We start from the raw sequence: 22957 nt of genomic DNA on the forward strand, positions 1-22957 counted from the left end.
CATTTTCCTTGCACCTCTCCTGCCATAAGTAAAGCTTAGCATCTCAATGCTTTGTTTAGATTGTACTTCACACCGAGTTTTCTCACAAGCGCGCAGGGACACAACACGGGCATTTCGCAGCCCAGTAAGAAACAGTGCAATGGATGATTCGAACAAAGTGACAGCTCGACCAAAGAACGGGCAAGTCTTCACAGTGATGCAAAAAAAAGAGATGTGGCTACCCTGAAGCGAAAAAATCCTGTGGGAACCCAGTTAGTTCACACTGTCGGTTGCACGCTGAAGCAAGAGCCGCGCAGGCCGCCGGGCGCACCCTGTGGGACCTGGCTGCATCCCCACCGCTGCTTACGGGCTGCTGCCACCCTGCCCGGCTACCAAGCCCCAAAAAGTGGGTGCTCATCGCCTCCACAGGCGCTTCAACAGCACCCGATGCTTTGGGGCTCCGCCGCCGGCCGCCCCAGGCCACCTCAGGCTCCAGGCCTGAGGCGGGGCGGGGCGGGGGGGGGGCACGGGGAACAGCGCCCCCCGGCGGCCGGGGCCGCGCCCCGACTGGCCTCCCTCTCCTCCGGCCACCGCCCCGCCTCCTCTAGGCACGCCCCCTCGCTGCCAATAGGAGGAGGGCGCGCTATGACTGACAGCGGCTATGCCCAGTGAGGACGGGAGCGGCGGGGAGGTGGCGCCCTAGAAATGGCCGGCGGCGGGGCGGGCAGGCGTCGGGCTAAGGGGTGGGGTCATTGCGTGCGCCGGATACCGCCGCTCGCGGTTGACGCCGCCACCGAGACCGACGCCGCCACCGAGACCGACGCCGCCCCCGCCACCACGGGCTCTCCCCCGCTGCGGCCTCTGCCCTGCCACGGCCCCCCGGCGGAGGAGCCCTGGGAAGTGGTGGAGCTGCCGGCCGGTGCCGCCGCCGGCGGCGGTTCCGGGGGCAGACGGGAGGCGGACGGAGCCATGTTGGGCAGCGGGGCCAAGGCGGCCAAGCCCTCCTTCGTGTCCTACATCAGTCCGGAGGTGCGGGGCGGGCGGCGGCGGTGGTCCCCGAGGGGGGGCTGCGGAAGGGGGGGTGGGCGCCGCGAGGGAAGGGGCCGCGGGAGAGTGTGGGCGGGGGAGCTGTCAGGCTGCCGCAGCCCCGGCCCGCGGGGCGGCGGGGAGCGCTCCGTGGGGTCTCGTCAGGGCCGCGGGAGCCGCCGTGCGCGGCCGGGGAGGAGGAGGAGGAGGAGGAGGCGGTGTGGGTGGAATCTGCGCGCGGGTTCCTCCCGTGGTGCCGTTCCCCTGGCCCCTCTCTGGGGTTTCTCCGCGGGAGTTTTCTGAGGGGAGCCGGGGAGAGCGTCGCGGTGCGGCGGCGGGACGGGGACGGGCGCGGGGCTGGCGAGAGCGTCGTTGGCGGTGCCGTTGTCGGGGGTTGCAGGTCTGGAGGCTCGAAGGTGCTTCCCCGAGAAGGAGGGGGAGCTTGTTGCTTCTCGAGAAAGCTTTAAAAAAAAATTTTAAAAGTAGCTGGCCTGTCAGTTTTAAGCTGATTATTCTTCTGGTGCTTCCCTTGAACTGTTTTTTTTGTAAGCGGTGGCTAGATGTCAGGCTGTCATTGCGACTGTTCAGCTTGTAAGGTGGGACTTCCCGAACCTGTTTTTCTTAATGTCCTTTGACATCACTCCCAATGAGTGCTCTGTCTCTGTAAACTCGTTGTTTTCAGTTCTGTCGCTCTAAAGCCCTGGGTCTCTTTCCTTAACAGCTCGATGTTGAACTCCTGGCTGTGCATATCTTTCATATTGTTCTTCTTGTTGTCCTCTCACTTATTTATTGAAACTTATGTTGGCAGTTTGATTGAAGTGGCTTTAGACTCACTTTACTGAGGTCATGTTGTTAGCAGATGGTATTAGGTCGGTATTGGTATTCAGTATTCCTTCATTCTTATTCCTGGTAAACAGCTGTTTTCTAGGAAGACCGATCTTCATGAAAACTAGCTATTTGCGGGATTGGGGTTTTTTTTCCCTCCATAGTTCCTTGTAATCCGTGTCAAACTGGTTCTTCTTAATAGTTCGATTCTCTTGAGACCTTCTGAAGGAAGAGATTTTTGTCTATCTTGTTAATTAGTACAGAGTTTGTTGTAGATAGGACGTTGGAGAATCTGCTGGCTTTATTTTTCGCTGAATCTGAAATAACAATGCAGAGTTATGGCTTAAGTCAGCTGTGCTGTTTAAAACTTCTGTCCTTATTTTATGGTAGCAACTCTGGTTTTATATGTTGTTAAGCCCTGGTGACTTGTAGGTTCATCAGTTTACTTTAAAAGTTTTCTTTTCCCAGTGAAAATGGATGTAAATGGTAGGTACAAATATTTCTGCAGTCGGCAAACATATCTCTGTGTGAAGTCAGTCTTTCACCTTAGCAAAGTACGTTGTACAAGTAGACAAAAAAGTGTGTGCTCAAGGAACTGAATTTTGCTAAGGTAAGAACTTCACTTGTTGGACTTACTAAAAGGCACTTCACCATTTAAACAAGTATGCTGGATGATGAAAGCTTGCTAGAAGAAATGGCCAGTGGGAAAGGTACAAGACAAATATATGTAGTGCAGTAAGATACCAAATAATAAAGAGTACTTTAAATTGGTTATAACTACAGTAATGTATCTCTTCAAATATAATCCTGATGGCTGCAGGAAGAATAACAAAGGTACTTAATATTGGAAGATGAAGCTCTTAATGAAATATCCTGATGCACAAGAGCTTGCAGTCATTTACTGTATTCATGCTGCTTTTAACTATCTCCTTTATGCACTTAAATTTAAGAATTTCATCGGCTCTTGCAGCAGAAGCTTTGAAATACATACTTGGCTTCTCCCATAGAATTGGTGTCTTTTTTGTGCATTCAAAAGCTCAGTGGAACAGGTCTGATGCCAGTAGCAAGTAAAGCAAGTTTAACTCTTTGCTATGTTGGGTATTGCTCTCTTTTTGACAGCCTATGACTGCCTTAATGGAATGGTTACACAAGAAGCTGAAGACTTCAGTGGGTTTTATGAGGATTAAAAATAAAACTTTAGGCATATGATGAAACCTGTGAGCCTATTTGGGGATCTGGAGAAAACATTTTGATTAGATATCCTAAAATAAGCAGAAGTGACCATCTCTCAAGGAACTGTATTCTGTATGTACCTGAGAAAAATAACCTTCTGAACACAAAGTTCCTATACATGTTAAGTTTCATGTAGTTGAGTTTTAAAATTGGAGCTAGACTGATAGAACAGTAGAAATACTTAATCCATCTTATGTGGAACATAGTTTGGTCAACTGGGAACTTCCCTTTCATCAAGACAGTGTAATTGCTGGATGCTTGGGGAAGAGTATAGGCAACAGGTATGTTCAGTGTGATGCTTCCTATGGTAGACCCTGTGAAAAGGTGGCAAACAGTAGTTCAGGGACTTTGTGAGCTTGAGGTTACATCTAGATAGCATTTGAGCTAATGGTGGACTTGTCTGTGAACTTATGGAGCCTTGCTTTGAATCTCTTCATACTTCTGACTTGCGGCGAGATTTTTCTGTCAACCACTATGCAATACAGAGCAATATAGTACTGTTATGCTGTAGTCCTCCTTGCTTGCAACCTCCAGATTCTTCAGGCTTGTCCTTGTTCTCCTGGAGAGTTGTTTGAGACCTTAAGCTGCTGCTTCTAGGTTAGGGGAGCCCTGCAATAAGAAAATGCAACAGGCAGAGCTGGGTTTTGTTCTAGCCCCATGTTTAGTCCATCCTCAGATACCTGGGAACACATTAGGTAATGTTCAGAAAAACAAAATTAAGTTAGCTTTAAACTGCTTTGGGGGTTTGTTTGAAGATTAAAAGAAACAGGAATTCTATTCATGTTAACATATGGCAAGATGGAAGTAAGGAGTGAAGAGAAAATGCTGTTTATTAAAGGAGCAGAAGTAATTTCTGCTGTGAAACCCCAGAATGTCTGGAAAGGCAGCGTTTTTGACATCTGACTAAATATAACCTAGTTATGCTCTGCTATATGGAACCACAGATCAATCAATGGTCTGTTGAGAGTGAGACCGTAGGATGTTGATATTAATGACACACTTCCCCTCAGGACAGACTTGGCTACCCTGCAGGAAGTGGGGTGAATACTAGGGTATAAAGTCAATGTTTTGACATGTCTGATCATAGACTAGGAGTGTTTGTCTATGGAGACATAGAAAGAAGAAGCAGTGAATTACTTCATGATTTCTAACTAATATTTCAAAACTGAAAGCATTTGCAAGGCTAACAAGCTGGATCATATTTTCCTTAAAAATCTTAATGTGAATAAAAATGTAGATGTTAAACTTGATTTGCAGCTTAATGCTACTTTTTGTGCATGCATTCTTAAAAGTTAAATCCTCCATGTTAATTCTTACAGGGTATTAGTTCTTGTATTAGCCCTTAAACTTTTTTAATAGAGTTTGTTCTGCTTCGTGCTGCTTGTCCCTGTAATCTGGAGTACACCTCAGACTGCTGAGTTGTGAGGGTAACTCTCATACCTCTTGTGCTTTGTCTCTCAAATTGTGTGTTGCTGTTAGCTCATAACCACTACGAATACTTGTTGCTTGTTAATCTTAGTACAACATTGTGTGTTGTGTAGTGATCACTTTTAAAATAGTATGGTCTTATTCTAAATTGGAGTGATGGAATTGAAGGGTGAAATAAGGAGTAGGCATTACCAAAGCGGACAGCTGGGCTCTGGACTGACATGGGGGAAGCCGGGTATTGAAGTCAGAGGAGATGGACAGAACAATGTAAGGAAAGAGGAAAGGATAAAGATGAAACAGTCATGGAAAACATGTGCTATGTTCTAATGGGCTGTTGGATAATGGAGCCGTGAAAGGAAGGAAAACAAGCAGTTGGAGATTATTTTCAGCACTGTTATTAAAGTGTAGTAAGTACCTCTAGATTGTATGGCACGCAACATGGGATTAGGCTTGTTTGACCAAGAAGTAGTCTTTCAGAAAATACCAAGTATGTATTGTGGTTTGTTTCTGAATACAAAGTATATGCTAAGCATGTGCATAGGTATTTCCTCTTTTGCATGAAATTCCAGTGGAACTGTTAGACAAAAGTTTGATTTATTTTACTCAGGAGTCCTGTATTCACTTGTTGCAGTACCACAACTAATTGCAAATATTTCAGTATACAGTTTGACTTTTACAAGTGATAAAGATAAATGCATAGTTAAGAAAGCTATCTCAGCCCTCTGTTAGTCTATTAGTGAAGTATAAGTAAATAAGAAAAAAGAATGTTCACAGCAAGCCTCACCATGATGTAGAGCTTCCCTGTGCAGAGATTACTTGTGGAAAACTATATAACAACATTGAAATATCCTGTGTTCTCACAGCACTACTATTTGCTGTCAGCCTTGAAAGAATGTATGTTTCAGCCAGTGCTCTTGAAACCTTGGAAGTGATAACTGGTTCCTTCATTACTTGAATCTAATAAACAATGTTTTTCCCAGTAAGCTTACTAAAAATCTTGTTTTTCATTGTTGGAATTACCTCTAGCACAAATGTCCAGCTATGGATAAATGGAAACATTACCATGGGGAAAGGTAGGTTCAGAGTTTATAGCATATAATTTGCAGCAGTGGACTGTATGAACGGTCTGTCTGCTGAGAGTGATGAGCAACATCCACTATCAATAGGCCTATATACACATTTTGCAATACTGATTTAAAAAAATCCAAATTCTCTGACAAGATCTGGATTCTGACATGCATGTTTTTCTGTTTTTACTCATTTTCTGTCCACAGTCGTTCACCTCTCTGTGGAGTGGGAAGCGAGGAATTGCTCTCAATTGTGGTGAGGCTCTCAGACAGAGAGCAGGAATCATTTGGGATCCCTCTGCTGCCCTAACTGTTAGGACCCTGTTAATATAGCGTAACTGCTACTTGACCTTACCGCCTTAAACTCAGTGTTGCCTCACACATGGTGGCTCTTTTATGCTTCAGCACTTGAGGAAGACATGCCTCCCTAGACAGACTTGGGGAATGTATTTTAGCCCCTTTAAATACATTTTTGGGGGAGAGCTGAATGTAGTCCCTGGGTATTGCAAGCTATGCAGTTATTCTGTATACTTGGGTAAAAACCAAGAAGAAAAAAGAAGGGTGAGCCTTTCCTTAAGAAAAACAGTTTCTCTATTGTGTTATCTCCCCCCTGTTGAAGCAGAGAATCTGCAAGGAGCATGGTGTCACCTTTCCCTGGCATGTCACTGTTTCATAACGCTATCAGCTGAAGTCAGTTTGAGCTAACAAGAAGAATGATGCATTATTTATTAGTATGGTGTGACATGTTGTCAGCCTGCAGTTTTGGTATGATTTGGTACTCTGTACTGTTATAACTGATAATTATGGGGTGTTGCTGAATTGCCTACCACTCTTTGATAGCCTGGAGAAAGGAATGTAGCACAAGGTAAGTGCACATGCAAGAAGCATCTCTGCAAAACAAGCTTCTAAAACCTTCAGCAAAGTTGAGGTTTTTTTATCATTTCTGAGGCAATCCAAAGGTAATTTTCCTCATTTGCATGGTGTCCTATGGGTATTTGCATTTAGCTGTTGCTGGTAGTAGGGTTTCCTGTGTTGTGTCTTGAGTAAGAAGTGCCAAGATTCTGCTTGGGGCATTCAGAACGGGGAAGCCACAGATGAAGAAGTATCTATCTAGAGGTGTGTGTGGCTTTCAGTGGTCGTATATGGAAAGTGCTTGCATGCGTAACTTCAACAAATGGTCAGAGGGTGAAGTTTCCTGAGGTCTGAGTGGATTTAGTAGCTTGTGGAAAGGGACAGACTTGATTCTGCTGCTTCCCTTTCTTTTGTTTCTGTGCTCATCTGACCTGTTGATGAGCCGGTTCTGCTAACAATAGACAGTAACAACAAAACCAAATGTAGCATAAGTACAGACTTTCCAGCTGATCTTATGAACCAAATTACCTCACCATGTAGTCAGACAAACCCAGGGTTAAAAGGGGTGAGTGGGTGAGTATGAACTGTGTGAGTGATTAAAGGGGTGTTGAGGAGCATGTATTTTAGTGTTGGCGGGCTCTTAAGTTAGTCTGAAGATCTGTGTTGCCCCAAAACTGAAATCCATTAGAAAAATAAAGTTGAAACAGAGTGGAGATGTTCATTAAACTTATGGGCTCCTACACAACTTGCACTGACTCATGGTGAGTTAACAGCTTTTCTTCATAAAGATTTTTGTCATCTCTCTTAAAAGAGCAAACACAAAATGTGACATCAGTAGAATTTAATGTGTTTTAACATCCTCCCTTGGAAAGTGAGTGCAGCAGCATGGATTCTTCAGCAATGTTCATGGCTTGCATTCTAGCTATCCTTAGTGCATATGTATGAAAACTGTCCGTGAAATATTTATGATTTTATTATGGGAATATAAAAGTTGACTTTCAAATAGAACTGTTCTGGAAGCTCAGCTCTTGGAAGCTGTTGTATGTTAGAGGAATTCTGCCTACAGTAAGCACTTCAATGTCTGTGGGTTTTTGTCAACAACTGGTACTCATGGCAATAAGTATGAACATTCAAGCAGTGTGTATGCATAAACAGTAGTTATTACATGCCTTGAGATATCTCCCAAAGTAAAAGTTACTGGAAAAGCACCTAGCTAGTATACTGCTTTTCTGTTCTGTAGCAGTGATTGTTGGCATATAGTTTGTGAGCAAACAGTGTTGCATTTAGTTGCACGCAAATTGTGATCATAGAAGGCACAGCTATAAAGGCACTAGTAAACCCCAAAGTTTAGCTCAGAGCTACCAGTGGTGAAGAGACAACATTGGGAAAATGCATATGTATTTCTTCTCTGAATGCAGCAGTGTTCAGCTTGAGCCATGTTTGCATAGTAACTTACCTAGCTATCAAGCATGAACTTTGATTAAAATTTACTTGTACAGCATCCACACTGAGAAGTCAAAGGTAGCAAATTGTGTTCTGTTTTCTGCATTAGCTGCCAGCTGTAGTTTCTTCACACCACCACCACTTTCATTTTATAACCCTTTCCTCTTTTCAACCTGTCTTGAATGTCTCTGCTGTTCTCATGACATGGTTTCCTGGTGGTTTTAGTTTTGCTATGCAGTCTTCAAGCTTTGTTTTGGGTGTTCCGAGTGTTGAGAGCAAGTGTTTATATGAATGGCAAAGGGGGATTATTTTTATGTTCTCAGGGGCTTTTGTTTCTCTGTTAATCCAGCAAAACTGTTGTTGCTCATGTCTCCTTTTGATTGCTTGCCTTGATTTGCAATACCTGACTCTGGATGCTGGTGACAAACTAAAATTAGCTTGCTTACTGCTGTGGCCCCGGGGGGAGAGGGTTCCAGTTAACTAATAGTTTTCCAGAGACTCCAATGCATGTGAAGTCATTCAGACTCAGAGGAGGAAGTTCTGAACTGGCTGAGCAGGAAGGGTGTAGCATGTCCTCTAGTTTAACAGTCTTTCAGCTGGAGATTTTAGCCCAACTATCAGTGTCCCAAGGCTAGAATAAGTGATACTTAGAATTTAAAAGGTTTGTTTTGTGCAATTTGGGTCCAAAATAAAGGATATCCTGTGACTGGTTTTACCTCTTGGGTCTGAGGTTCTGAAATCCCTTTCCCTCTAATCTTAGTAGTGCTGTTTAAGTAACTTTTGTACTTTGATTGCAATAATACATGTAAGAAAATCAGAAAAGATAGTGAAGGATGAAGCTTGAAAAACTGTGAAGAGGACATTAGAAACAAATATTAAGTCATATGTGGAAAAGCTTATGAATGAACTCTGGGAGATGGTGTTGTAATACTGAGTTTATGCTTATCCATTTACATGTGCTGAGAGAACTTAAAAAGTATTGGTCATACTTTATTTCTGCCTGTTACTTATAAGGCATTTCCTTTTTTGTGTTCACAATTGCATGTAACTGACACTGGGTGTCAAATCACTGACTTAATTATTCAGCTAGTAGACTACTGACCTTTAGTGCAAGGAACACATTGCAAACTTGCTCTTCTTAGTAAGTTTTCTCCTTAATTTTAATTTGCTTATTTGCTAGAATGCGATAAATTTAAAAGGGAGGGTGCTGTTATTTACAGCATATGTTGAAGGTACGATCTTTGCAAAGTAACAATTACTCTTTCTCTCTTTAGGAAATACACATAAAGGAACCCATAGAAAAGGAAGTATATCCTCGCTTATTACCAGGTAACTGTTGTATATTGTATTAGAATTAAATGATTAAAAAATCAATCATGTAAACAATATTTAAATATTCCCACATCTGCAACAAACACTCATGTGACATCAGTATCCCAAGTAGTAAAATAGAGGGTTTGGTGTAACAACCCACACAGGTTGAAATGTTTTAAGTATCTGTATCTGCATGGGTTGTTGAAAAACTATAAAAATTTCAGTTTTTATAGAGTACAGTATCTTCAGGTAAGCTGCATGTGGAGAACTGTCTATACTTCAGTTTGCCCTGTCTCTTAAAAGATAAAGTTGGGTGAGTTTTTGTTTGGTAACTGAAGGCCAAGAACTAGTGGAAACTTTCTTTCTAGTTGCTTTGTTTCTACTACGAGTTACTTAGGCCTTTTGATGCCTCATTCACTGTTAAGATTTTTTTTTAATTTACAATTCTTTCTTTTTAAAAAAGTGTTTTCCAAGATCTGGAAAAATGACATTACTAAGATAAAATACAAGTAAAAGCTTAGAATAAACTAGTATTGTTCTGTTGGAGTTTCTATACTTGATAGGAAAAACCAAGGGTCTGGCTGATTATACCTGTTAAAACCTGTTTTTACTTTCTTAAACTTGAAGTTCAGTTCCTCTTAATTTTAAGATTAGAACTTCATTGACCATTATTTATGTAAATTTGCGTTTGAGAACTTTAAGATAGCCCTGGTACCTGTAAAATAAGCAACATCTCCAGTCAAAGCTATGAAAAATTAAGTATGATGAACTTGTAATAATCAACTCAAATGTTTCAGCATTCTTAGAGTTTAGCAGTAAGAAAAATTGGAACAGTTTTCACCTTGGTTTATTGACTGTATAAACTACTCTTTGGTGAGCTTCTGGGTTTTTTTGACTACACACTCATATGGTTGCTCTTTGCAGCTCCATGTGTTGGCCTACTCTAAGTGGCAGAAGAACATGATACAGGTACCTCTGGTTACAGAACTCCTAAACATGTGCAGTTGAACAGTGTTCAGTCCATCTTGACTAATGTTAATAACCTGGAAGGCTCTGAGTGTACTGATTCCAGGAGCTGACTCTAAGTCTTTTTGTATAACAGTGATGAAATAGCTTCTCATAACTGTATGCCTGAAGATATCAGGAAGTTAATGCTGAGTTTAAGATAACAGTTGAAATAATTCAATTATAAATATCGGTTATGTTGCAAGTCAGTGTTTCTTTTATACAGGTGAACTGCTGCTTTGCGAGGCAAGCACGGTATACAAGTATATACAAGAAGATGGGTCAAATCGTGGCACCTATGGGAAACTTGTGTGCACAAACTTCAAGATTGCTTTCCTTGATGATAATTCTGCTTCAGATGATAATGTAGGAAGACAAGTCTTCTAATTATGACCAAACAGGCTCTGAAGACGTGTAGTGTCTCTGACTAAATATTCATATCTTTCCCTTATATAAGGATACAGAATGAATATAGATTTATAAAATAGTTTTAATGGGTGCAGACTAATTTTAATCAGACTGCATCTGCTTGGTCTATGCAGGTGCTTCCTCAAGCTCTAATGATTATTTAAGTAAAAATGGTGCAAGGCTGTATGTGGACACTTACACTAGACATAGTTTATAACTCTTCATGTCTTGTGAGTTGGTAATTTTGTGAAGCTTAAGTTAAAAGAATTAATTATTTTGAAAATTAAATCAACAGGTTGTTTAAACCTGATTTCTGACTGCTTGTCTAGTAGCAATTGCAAAAGTGTGAGTGTCAAACGTACTTCTAATGTTTTATAACATCTGTCTGACTTGACTTTGGGCTACCTCTGCAGAACCATTTCAGGGCTGCACAAGACTGAGTAAGCTAATACTCAGTGGAAATGCTCTAGAAAATTGTTTGTCTGGCTTGGTAAAACTCTGAATTATTCCATTCAAAGTCAGGTGTTGACAGCAAAGATTTAAAAACCTGGTACTATTGAGCTAGCAAACATAAAAAACCTAAAAAGTCCCCAAATCTTAGAAATATGTTGAATCTTGTTTCCTTTGTTTTAGGTGCTCAAATTGAGCTGTCAAAGGGGAATGGTAATGCCACACCTTTTTTGATGTGCTTAAGCATCTGTAATGGTCTGGTCCATTTAAGCGATAAAAATGAAGGAGAGACTATTATATAGCTCTTGAGTGCAAGGTGAACTTGGCTGAAGAATAGTGAGAAGAATCTGATTTGACACGCGTTGATTGTAGTCTGAAGTTTCTTGGGGTGAAATTTCAGGGAGTTAAAATGTTAAACTAAGGCTCCTGCAGCCAAATATGGATTTTTGGACCTTGTGGAGTTAATTGGGACAGAGCTGCAGAGCCCTTTCCACAGATTGCATGAGATGTATGCTAAAGTTGGTAGTGACCATGCTAATTTCTGTTCCATCACTAACTTTAAATCTTGGGTTTGTAGCATGCCAAGTCAATTATATTTCTCTAAACAAAAGTTCAATATTAGCCACCTGATTCACAGTGCTGCAGACCTGGAAATAACTTGAATGAGGTTAACTCTGTTCACAGCTGTCTTCATGTAAAATGTAATTTGCTGATGTAGTGTACATCAGCCTTCTGGTAATACTATTTAACATAACAATGTTTAATAGTGGCATTACTCAAATGTCATTTTTAACTCGGAACTCAGGGAATGATAAAAGTGAAGGGAGCTGCAAATCACTTCAAGTTTGGCAAAACAGTAGACAAGAGAATTGGGTTGTGTGTGTCTTCATTTTACCAGTGATAAATCTGGCTGTTACGTTGGAATATTCTTGGGATACTTGTTCTTTTAAGAGATTTTCTATTTCCTGCCAGGTTCCCATAGCAAGGAAACTTGTCATAAAAGGGCTTGGATTACAGCAAGTTACTGTATTTCCTGTTTACTGCAATGATTCTAGTTTGAAAAGTGACTCTCAATAGAAATGCACGTTTTGAAGCATTTGAAAAGTAATAACTCTACATTTCAAGCATGGCTGAGACTTAAATAAAACTGGATCTGCAGTTTATAAACTATGCCTGTGTAACCTGCATCTGTCTGTATTTTAATAACTGTTCTTCAGTGTTCCACCTTACACAGCTTATAAGAATAAGTAGCAATGCTGATAGTAAAATGTGTACTGAATACATCCTTTACTTGTGAGAAGGTGCTACTGCTTGGTAGTGTGATATTTTTAAGAACTTTTTTCATGTTCTAGGAGCCACAATTTGAGAATAAGATTGTAGGAGAAAATGACATAACCCTGCAATGTGTAGACCAAATCTATGGAGGTAGGTCAGCTTTCTCCTCTTGGTTTAATAAGCCTCATACTTCTAGGTGTCTTACAGCACTTGTGCTCTTTGTACACTTACATCCTTTTCAGAAAACTGATAGAGTTGTCACTTTGGAAACTAGGATTGGGTAGTCTAGAAAAAACAGCTGCAGTTATATTTAATGATGAAATGACAGATAAGAGATCTATCAGAACCTAGTTTTATCCCTCAAGCTTGTGAAAGCTACATTTTTGTTAATTATCTTGCTGAGACAGACAAAACAATTCCTTCAAAATGTCATGATTCAAAGCAAAGCAGAGTGTACTGTGAAAAATCTCTGACTAAGATTGGTCCACAAGGATCTTTCAGTGTATCAACTATTTCTATAAATACGGAGGTATTCACTTCATTTGAGCAATAGCAGTGCAGAGCAGTACAGGTACCAAATTCCCAAACAATGCCTTTTGTTTGTCTAAGGCAACATTGTTTTATGAGATTCATGATGTCTTCAAAATATCAAAGGAGATGTAAATTAAAACCTCGTTTTCTAAGTAAATCAGTGAGTGTTTTGCAGCAGGGCTTACAGGTATGCCTGTATTGCTAAGAAAGGTAAATGAGAATGGGGCTGGTAATTTGTAAGTAGTGGGGAAGGCTTTATTGAGAAGCCTGACCTTGGACTAGTGCTAGAGTATTCAGAGTATTTATGAATGGTGGTGTGGATTTGTGAAGGAGTGGACTAGGGGGAGACTAGTGGAAGCTAGTTATGAGACTGTTCAGGTTCATATAAAATGCCCTAGCTGGCAGCACTTGAAGTTGTGAAATGATATATCCTGAAACAGAATTGAACAAAGGGCTCTCTTGGGGACTTTATGGTGGTTTAAAAAAAAAAAAATTTTTTTTTTTTTAGAAGCTTAGAGTGATATCAGTTGTTTGGGGACTTTCCCTTGGGCAAAACTACTAAATTATGTTCTTTATGCATATCAGAACTTTGAACTGACTATGCAGTCAGAATGTGAACAGAAATAATCACTGAACAGCTGGCTTGCTGCAAATTTGGTTTCTACCTTGCAGGAAGTAGTTTGAGTGCATTAAAAAAAAAAAAGAGTATATTAGCACAAGAGCTTGCCAGCGTGTGTTGTAGGATGCTTTTTCTGACTTGCTAAAACTTGGGCTTGAATTAGTTTCTTGAGAATTTTGAAAAGTCAGGCAGGAATAGCTTTATCAACTGATGTCAAAGTCCTTTTTGATATTTACTTAGACTTTTTAATTTTGCAGTTTATGATGAGAAAAAGAAACTTCTAACTGGACAGCTGAGAAAATACCCAGAGAAGCTAATTATCTACTGTAAAGACCTTAGAGTATTTCATTTCTGTCTGAGATACACAAAAGAAGAGGAAGTGAAAAGAGTAAGCATAGTAACTTAATTTGTTTTTCTTTTTTAAGGTTAGTGTTGAGTGTTTAGTTGTGGGGATGAGGGAAGGGTGAAATTCACCCTGAGAGATCCCTTAAACTTGAAGTGTTTTCCAATCATTCCCAATTGAGAGAGAAGGTAAAAGACTTTGATTTCTAGCTAACCTTACTCTTTAAACATCGTTATGTATGTAGCAGTTAAAAACATCAGATGCACTGGCTCTTTGAAGAAAACTGGAGTTTTAGAGTACTACGTGAAATTAGCTTCAGCTCAGGCAAACTTGTAAAGCTGTTCTGTTTGTGATATATGATTTTAGTATGTTTTAGACTAAAGCGTTTTTTGTATGAAAGCAATTATTTTCCTGATAACTTGAGTTCTTTTGACAGGTTAATCTGAACTCCAAACTAGGAGTCTACTACCTTTATTTAAATAATAAGAGTCATTCTGGAAGTTGAACTTGTATAATACTGCTCATTAAGCCAAGTAGGTATAGTGTCTTGCAGACAACAGAGAAAGTTTTTTAAAAGTCAGTTTTCAGCTGTTGGGGGTAGAAGCCATTAAACAGTTTTGTTTAAAACCTGGAGGTGGGGAAGCGGGGGTAAAAAAATAATCACATTTTTTGCACTGACAGTCTCAGTCTGTGTTTGGGTGTTAATTTTTGGTCCTTTCCTAGATCGTCAGTGGTATAGTTCATCATAGCCAGACTCCTAAGCTGCTTAAACGCTTGTTTCTGTTCTCTTATGCATCAGCTGCCCCAAACAACACAGGTAAATGTTTTCGTATTTTTGATTTGTATTTGTTGCATACTGTTAGTTCCTTAGCAGTTTGGGATGCTTAGTAGCTGAGTTTGTGCTCGGCTTGTGACTGCCCTGCTGGCAGATAGCCTCAGAAGATTCATTTTTCTCTTGTTATACATTGTTAGACTTGTTGCTAAAAATTTCTGAATTGTCTACTGTTGGTTTCTGTGTCCTTCAGTGTAGTTGCACAGAAATTTTCCGAGCAAGAGTAGCATCACCGGATTCAAAACTTACTGTGATCAATATGTGCAAATGCTTTTCATGTGCTTCTGACTAGACCGCTCTCATCTAGAAAATATTTTACTTATTTTATCAATGTGTTTTTTCTGTACTATTGCAGTGAACAAAACTTCCTGCTCTTAATTCTTAAATTATTACACTTTCAGTAGCATCTAACAAAGTATTTCCCTTTTTGCTCTTACTTGCAAGCGATCTGCTTTTCCCAGGCAACTGCAAAAAAAAAAGCATAGGTTTGCATAGCAAGATTCCAGTAGACATCTGACTTCCTCTTATAGGTAACTTATTACGTAATCTTCCCAATTGATCAAACTTGGCTGAATAATGTAGTAAGCTGCAAAATTCAAGATAAAAAAATTGTCAGTGCACTTTCTAGCATTTCATAGTTCAGACTTCAGCTGAAGTAATAGCACTGTTTTGAATTAGGAACCTGATTCTTAGTGCACCAGGAATGCCTATTCTTTTCACAGAGGGAAGTTTTGATGTGCCAAAGGTATTAACTGGACACTTATCAAAGTATGTCAAGGAATTACAGCATCATTGAGGTTAGAAGAAACCTCTGGAGATCTAGTCATGTTACTGTCCATCTGCCCCTGTTTAGAGTAGGGTTAACTACAGCAAACTTATCAGGATCATGTCCAGTTGGGTTTTGAGTATCTCCCAACGATTGAGACTCCACAACCTTTCTGGACAGGCTGTTTCATTATTTGACTGTCCTCACAGTGAAAAAGTTTATTATTATATTTAAATGAAATTTGCTGTAGTTCAGCTTGTGCGTACTGCCTTTTGTCACGTCACTGGATACCACTGAGTCTAGATCCATCTTCTTTACTCCCCTCCACTGCTTCCACCCCGCTCTGGTGTTTATACAGACTGGAAATATTTCTTGGCCCTCTGTACCCCACTGAGCCTTCTCTTCTCCAGGATGAATGATCCTAGCTCTTGGTCTCTCCTTGTATCAGGTGCTTCAAGCCCTTTAATGATCTTAATGAGCCTTCACTGGACTTGGGCCAGCAAGCCCATGCCTATCTCGTACTGGGGAGCCCAGCACTGGACACAGCACTGCAGGCATGGCCTCACGAGTGCTGAGCTGAGAACAACAATCACCTCGTTCAACCTGTAGGCAGTGGTTTTCCTAATGCAGCTCAAGAATACATTGGCTGCCTTTGCTGCCAGGGCACATTGCTGGCTCAGGTAGTTCCTGCAGACTTTGTCTGTAACTGGTATTCAGTTTAAACTACAAACATCAGAAAGACTGTAAGGTTTTCCAGGTAGAGACTAATCAAATGTGTGAGAAGCCTAGTCTTTATAGCAACATTGAAGTGTTGTGCCCAATTCTATATTTTAATAATTATCTTCAATAATAAATGCCTAGGTCTCATTCTTTATAAAGTTGTTGTAGGCCAAACCAAGCAGACTTGGGTTTTATGACTCTTATGGTCTGATACTCTTAAAATCTTAACTTGTCCCTTAGAGCTCATTAACAATGTTCTGTTTCCAGCTATAAATTTTTCATCTACCTTATCTTCTTACAGTGGAAAGTTTCAACTTGCCATTGTATCTTCTGTGGAAACTCTAGCTCTGTTTGGTGTTTAAGTGTTAGCTGATGTTGCAGTATACTTAATTATGATGGATGCCTAAAACAATTGGCTGTACTCCATAAATTATATGGTGGTTATACGAGATCTGAGGCTAAATCAACCTGTTGTCATAACTGTTGCTGAGGTGGCTAAATAGAAATACAGGAAAAGTTCTCAGCTGAAATGATTGAGACTGAATTGCTGTAATAAATTTTCTGCTCTTATCAAGTCCCTGAAATGTTCTATTCAGTGCAAAACTCCTATCCATTATAAAAGAATGGACTTTAAATGAAATGCAGTATCTGAATTGCAGAAAGGCTTTTGGTATCATTGTTAATTCTATATTTAAGCCTATAGTGTTAGATGCCAGTCAGATGCACTAGTATATAATGGTATTTGCTGCACAGCATCCTGGGTTTTAGGCTCAATGCGAGGACAGCCTCAACTGTATGGAAGTTCCATAAGAGCTGACTAATTTCTGTAGGAGAAACTATTCCTGAAGTTATTAGTTAAAGCAGTATTTGACAGAAGATGAGTTCTTAAAGATCAGACAGAAGTAGCATGGTATACAAAGGTATTTTATCTTTGACTTGAGGCTTTCTGTACACAAGAGGTTTTTTCTTGCTTACCTTAATGAAAACTAACTACTTGATTTAGGAATGCTTTTGTGTTAGAGTTCCTGATAGTCTGCAAAGTTACCATTATTGATGTCTGACAGATGGAAGAAACCAAACAGTGATGTTTGAAACTCTTGAGGACTGGCGTGGTGAGTTGGAGCGGACCAAAGGGAATGCAAAATACAAAGCAGTGACTACCAATGAAGGCTACAGAGTCTCTGAAAAGTAAGCTTGCTATGGTTAATAGTGAACCTTGGATATACATCTCATTAAGACTTGCCAAAATCAGTGCTGCCTTTGATGCTGAGAATTATACAGTTGTTCAAGGCTTTTTTTAGGATCTGGTTTCCATTTTGATTTATGGGATACTTTGATTTGGGACCTCAAGGAGGTCACCTTACACAACCCCTGCTCAAGCAGGGTTAACTTCAACATTAGCTCAGGCTACTCAGGACCTTGGTCAGTCAAGCTTTGAATATCTCTGGAGGTGAAGAATACCACTTCCAAAATGGAATAGAAAATATGTAGGTCTGGTGCCTACGCTTCTGTCATACTGGTTAGGATGACATTTTCTCAGTCCTGTACCTTTACTCTGGTAAAATTCCAAGTTAAATGCACTTGATTTTCTGGTTTAGCTGGGGGGCTGGGTGGAGAAAGAGTAACTGGTTTAAAGTGTATCTCCAAAACATGCTGATAGGAGTTAAGTTGCGTTGCCTTTAGTGGAAGTTTAGAGATGTATACTTCTACCAGTCTAGCTAAGTATATCTGTCGGTAAACCCTTTAGGATGTATACAAGGCTTTGTGTACTACTGTTGTTTAATAGTCAAATCCTGAAAGGTTTCACAGACCTTGGAAACAAACACCAATTTTCAAAGAAGTCTTAACTATTTATTCTAGAACTCTGTCTTGAGAGACCCAAGCTGAGGTTAAGTATTTATTTTTATTGCTTCTGTGGATATTGAACATAAATAGTGTTGGCTGACACTGGAAATTCATGGTATATTAAATTACATTCTTGGATTGTGATGCAAACTGCTTACAAGGCATTGAAACATAACTAGTTATCTAATATTACAAAGGCATGTTTTGAAACAGCAAAGAATGAGAGAACCGAGGCAGTCTTAGCAATCAGTCTTAGATGTTAAAATTAACTGTAGGACTCAATTGGAGCCTTGGAAAGGCGGGGGAATGTTGCAGTGAAAGTAATGAAGAGCTCAATATTGGAAGAAAATACTTTATCCAGCTGAAAATAAAGGGAGGCTGTTCAGGGCAATATAATTATCTAGTAGGAAACATTATTGTAGCAGTAAGACTGAATATATAATTAGCATATGGGCTAGAACACTCACCATCATTAAAAGGAGCTTGGAGATGGTTCGGTTTTTAAGTGCAAGAAACTCTTTTTTTGTTGTCTTAGGCTGCCTTTGTATTTTGTTGTTCCCATATGCGTTTCTGAAGAGAGTATCTGGAAGTATGAAGGCAGAGGCATTCCTGTAAGTATATATGCATGGCTGAGGGTAAGAAAACTTCTTGAGAAGACAAAATTTCAACTAGCCCTTCAGATATTACTGCATATTATTTTCAGAAATTGTTTGTTTTTAACAGCTCGCATGTATGCCTAGTCATCTATAGAAGGGGAAACATGTTGCAAGAAGTGCTTTAAGTATTCTGTATTCCCCGAAACAGTATGAAGCAAAATATATATGTATGGTTCACAGTCCTCACTTACTTACATCAGGTATCTGATGTCCTATAGTCTACATATACTACTAGTCTGTCTATTCATCAGCCTGTTTTTCATGAGACTGAGTACTGACTGCCATCTAACTGGGGTAGGATGTAGGGCTTGAAATGCTATTTGGATACTGAGGTAAAGACCACGCACATACAGGTATAGCCGAATACCTCCAGTTACCTAGCTTGGGTGCTGGTAAGTAGTATGGCTGTGATGATGCAGCATTTTTACGAAGCCAAGTAGCTTAACTGAAAAACTAGTTCTCACAGTCTCAACAGAAAATGAAGGTAAATATACTGTTTTGCACCCTGTAGCAAGCTGGCTTTGGCTTCCTACCTTGTACTGGAGTTCAAGAAGCAGTAAGACAAAGTAGGTAGAAACAAGAAGCAAAGTAACCTTACTTATGAGGTCTTACCTTAGTTGCTGCATGTCCATCAAATTTCCAAGGAAAACCATGTTCTCTTCATGCTCTTAAATTACTTGGTCTGTGGAGAAGATAGTATTGTACTGTCCTGCCTAATTTGTCCTTTCAGGTAGTGAAGTTCAAAATAGTTTGGTTCACTTTTTCTCACATAGTCAACCAGACAAATTACAGCAGCTGTTGCACAGAAACAGAAGTGGTTTGTTTTTTTTTTTTTTAATTGCATCTTGCATTCATAGAATCATAGAATAGTTTGGGTTGGAAGGGACCTTTAAAGGTCATCTAGTCCAACCTCCCCTGCAATGAGCAGGGACATCTTCAGCTAGACCAGGTTGCTCAGAGCTCAGTCCAGTCTGACCTTGAATGTTTGCAGGGATAGGGCATCTACCACCTCTCTGGGCAACCTGTTCCATCCAGTGTTTCACCACCCTCATCATAAAAAAAAATTCTTCCTTATATCTAGGCTGAATCTACCCCCTTTTAGTTTAAAACCATTACCCCTTGTCCTGTTGCTACAGGTCCTATTAAAAAGTCTGTCCCCATCTTTCTTACAAGCCTCCTTTAAGTATCAAAAGGCCATAACAAGGCCTCCCTGGAGCCTTCTCTTCTGCAGGCTGAACAACCCCAACTCTCTCAGCCTGTCCTCATAGGAGAGGTGTTCCATCCCTCTGATTATTTTTGTGGCCCTCCTCTGGACCCACTCCAACAGGTCCATGTCTGTCCTGTGTTGATGACCCCAGAGCTGGATGCAGTACTTTGGGGGGGGTCTCACCAGAGTAGAGGGGCAGAATCACCTCCCTCGACCTGCTGGTCACGCTTCTTTTGATGCAGCTCAGGATACAGTTGGCTTTCTGGGCTGTGAGCACACATGCCTGGCTCACATCCACCTTTTCATCCACCAGTACCCCCAAGTCCTTCTCGGCAGGGCTGCTCTCTACCCCTTCATCCCTCAGCCTGTATTGATGCTGGGGGTTGCCCCAGCCCAGGTGCAGGACATGGCACTTGGCCTCGTTGAACCTCATGAGGTTCACATGGGCCCACTTCCTGAGCTTGTCCAGGTCCCTCTGGATGGCATCCTGTCCCTCAGGCATGTCAACCGCACCACTCAGCCTGGTGTCGTCTGCAGACTTGCTGAGGGTCGACTCGATCCAACTGTCTATGTCACTGATGAAGATATTAAACAGAACTGGTCCCAGTATGGACCCCTGAGGGACACCACTCATCACTGATCTCCATCTGGACATTGAGCTGTGGACCACTACCATCTGGATGCGACCATCCAACCAATTCCTCATCCACCAAATAGTCCATCCATCAAATCCTTATCTCTCCAATTTACAGAGAAGGATGTTGTGGGGGACTGTGTCAAAGGCCTTACAGAAGTCCAGACAGATGACATCAGCACCTCTTCCCTTGTCCACTGTTCAGAGGCCTTGTAGAACTCTTCTAATTATTACCAGATTCTTTTGGGAATGCTGGTTTCAAAATAGCTTCACCATATTAAATCAGTTTGAGATGGCAGTGAAAGGACAGTTTAGCCATTTTTTCCACTCTTGTTGATTGTGAGGTTTCTGCATCCTTCTGAGGTGTACCTCTTGGCTAGTATAAATTGGTAGCAGAACTTTAACTTCCTGATTTGACTTGTGTAATATTCCTGATAAAAATGATTCTGACTACCAGTTTCAAAGTGAGTTTAAAGATCAGCTTGAGAGCTTCAAGCAGTAGGTGTGAGTCAAGAAATTATGTGTAAAAGGAAGTAAGAAGCTTTGAGGACTGATTTGCTAAAAAGAATACCTGTAACTGTGCAATCTGATTTAGTTGTGGAGTTAATATCTTATTTCATATGCCCAGATGACCCTTTATGCGTAGCTTGCCTCAAGGCTGAACTGTAAGAAAAACACTACTGTATCTGTGTGGAGGAAGTGATGGCTAATATATGAGTTACAAGAGCTATCTTGCTGTGGCCTATCTTCCAACATAATGTGGCCATAGGCATTTTGATCAATTTTTTTTACCTATGAGGGCAGTTGAGAAAGTAATGTTCTGATACAGTCTGACATTTTATGTTTCCCTGTGCCTGTAGAAAGCTTAAGTTAAAACTTGCAAGTGATAACAGTGTACTGAGGCATGTAGTTTTGGTGCAGATGTAGAAGTTTGCTTCTACAGATGGGTTTGTTGAATACACCAAAAATTCAATGAAGCACAGCATGGAGAAATTTCTTGTAATCACTCAGTCACTTAAGCAAATACTTTGTATGGGACAGTTTACCAATTTTTATCACCTGGTAAATGTCTTTCTGCAGATTTGGTGTTGGTCTTGCCATAACGGTGCTGCTCTTCTCAAAATGTCTGCATTTCCCAAAGAACAGGATGACAGCAGTTCACAAATGCAAAAAGCCTTCTTGGATGGGTCAGTAATAGCTATTCTGTCCACAACACTTTGCTTGGTATGGACCTTGCTTCTCTTTTTCCATATATGCTGTATCTTTAAGCTTGCACGCATCAGGAAACAAGTTCTAGATCTAAAAGTAGTTTTCTGTGGTGGAATGGGTTTAAGCCCTTGGCCTAACAGCATTGGTCAATTGTGCAGGACTGTAACATCACTGAAGGCTTATTTGCGGAAATGCATATATATATCAGATGAATCTCTGTACAAACTGTGGTGTGTTATTAGGTAAAGCAGCACCAAAGCCTGTAGGTCTTAAGTACAGTTAAAGTATCATTAGCTGATGGGCTCAACTGTGTTTGCAAGTAAGAGAAACTTAGATTCCATCTCTAAACATGGATTTGCAAGCTGAGTTTTAAATCTCCCTGAACTCTGCAATCTTCTGGGAACTAGATTTGTGTTCTTAAATAACTTTAGATAAAAGTGACCTAAAATGACTGAGGCAATGTAGCAGTTCACTACTGCTACTTTCAGATGCCATGGCAGACAGCACTTTTTCAGCTGAGGTGGTGAGCTGAATTAGCTCAGCAGTCTGAAAAATGCCACAGTTAACATAAGGGCAAGAGCACAGCTGCCTGGCTGAGAGTTACAGCAATGACTTGTTGCTCTTTTTTTCTGGCTTTTTTTAACCTGTTGGGTGTCCTGGAGAGAACTCATTTAGCAGGAAGCTATTAGATCAGGCTAGTATGTATAGTTCGTAATGCTTCGCCACTAGCTCCTTTCTCCTCATAGATGGAGAACCTGTTAATCACACAGAACTAACAGAAAATAACTTGATTAGGTATTAAAACCTCTTTTGTGTATAAAATTAGTAATACTCGCATGGGAAAGGCTTTTGACCCTTCTTGCAGATTCTCTAATGTTTCTCCCCTGAAATGGGGAAGTTTACATTACTTAAAACTTTTTAATGCTATTTCATAATGTGAAAGTAAAAACTAGCAGTAAGCTGTAACAAGGAATCAACTGATATTTTGATCCCTTGTCTGGGACCATCTGAACTTGGGGCAGTATTGGTGGCTTGCTTTGCTATGGAGTACTGGTGGTTAACCACTAATATTTAAAAATATATCTACAAATTGTCCATAAGGGTGTGTTACCATGCCATTGTAATAGTAGTCTGAACTCAAGCACACAGCAGATGTTTACAATTAACAGCCTTTTTTATTGAATAAGCTGTTCAGAGCCAGATTGTCCCACACATTGTTTACATCAATTTGGAAGAGGAATCATAATTGACAAATGATTGCTTTCCCTCAATTCTCTTATCTGATGCATC

The 22957-nt window shown here is 40.6% G+C and overlaps 1 protein-coding gene across 1 annotated transcript in view; it reads left to right on the forward strand.

The window, feature by feature from the left end:
• The first annotated feature begins 789 nt into the window (after nt 1-789).
• MTMR12 (myotubularin related protein 12) overlaps nt 790-22957 on the forward strand; it is a 36516-nt gene continuing 14348 nt past the window's right edge. The window contains exons 1-9 of the mRNA XM_052776908.1: nt 790-1008; nt 9128-9182; nt 10399-10538; nt 12383-12455; nt 13713-13843; nt 14522-14615; nt 17181-17304; nt 18497-18572; nt 21539-21645. Coding sequence (XP_052632868.1) covers nt 949-1008; nt 9128-9182; nt 10399-10538; nt 12383-12455; nt 13713-13843; nt 14522-14615; nt 17181-17304; nt 18497-18572; nt 21539-21645 — 860 coding nt within the window. The 5' untranslated portion in view covers nt 790-948. The remainder of the gene's footprint in view (nt 1009-9127; nt 9183-10398; nt 10539-12382; nt 12456-13712; nt 13844-14521; nt 14616-17180; nt 17305-18496; nt 18573-21538; nt 21646-22957) is intronic.

This window comes from Harpia harpyja, chromosome Z (assembly GCF_026419915.1).
Source record: "Harpia harpyja isolate bHarHar1 chromosome Z, bHarHar1 primary haplotype, whole genome shotgun sequence".
Lineage (NCBI taxonomy): Eukaryota > Metazoa > Chordata > Aves > Accipitriformes > Accipitridae > Harpia > Harpia harpyja.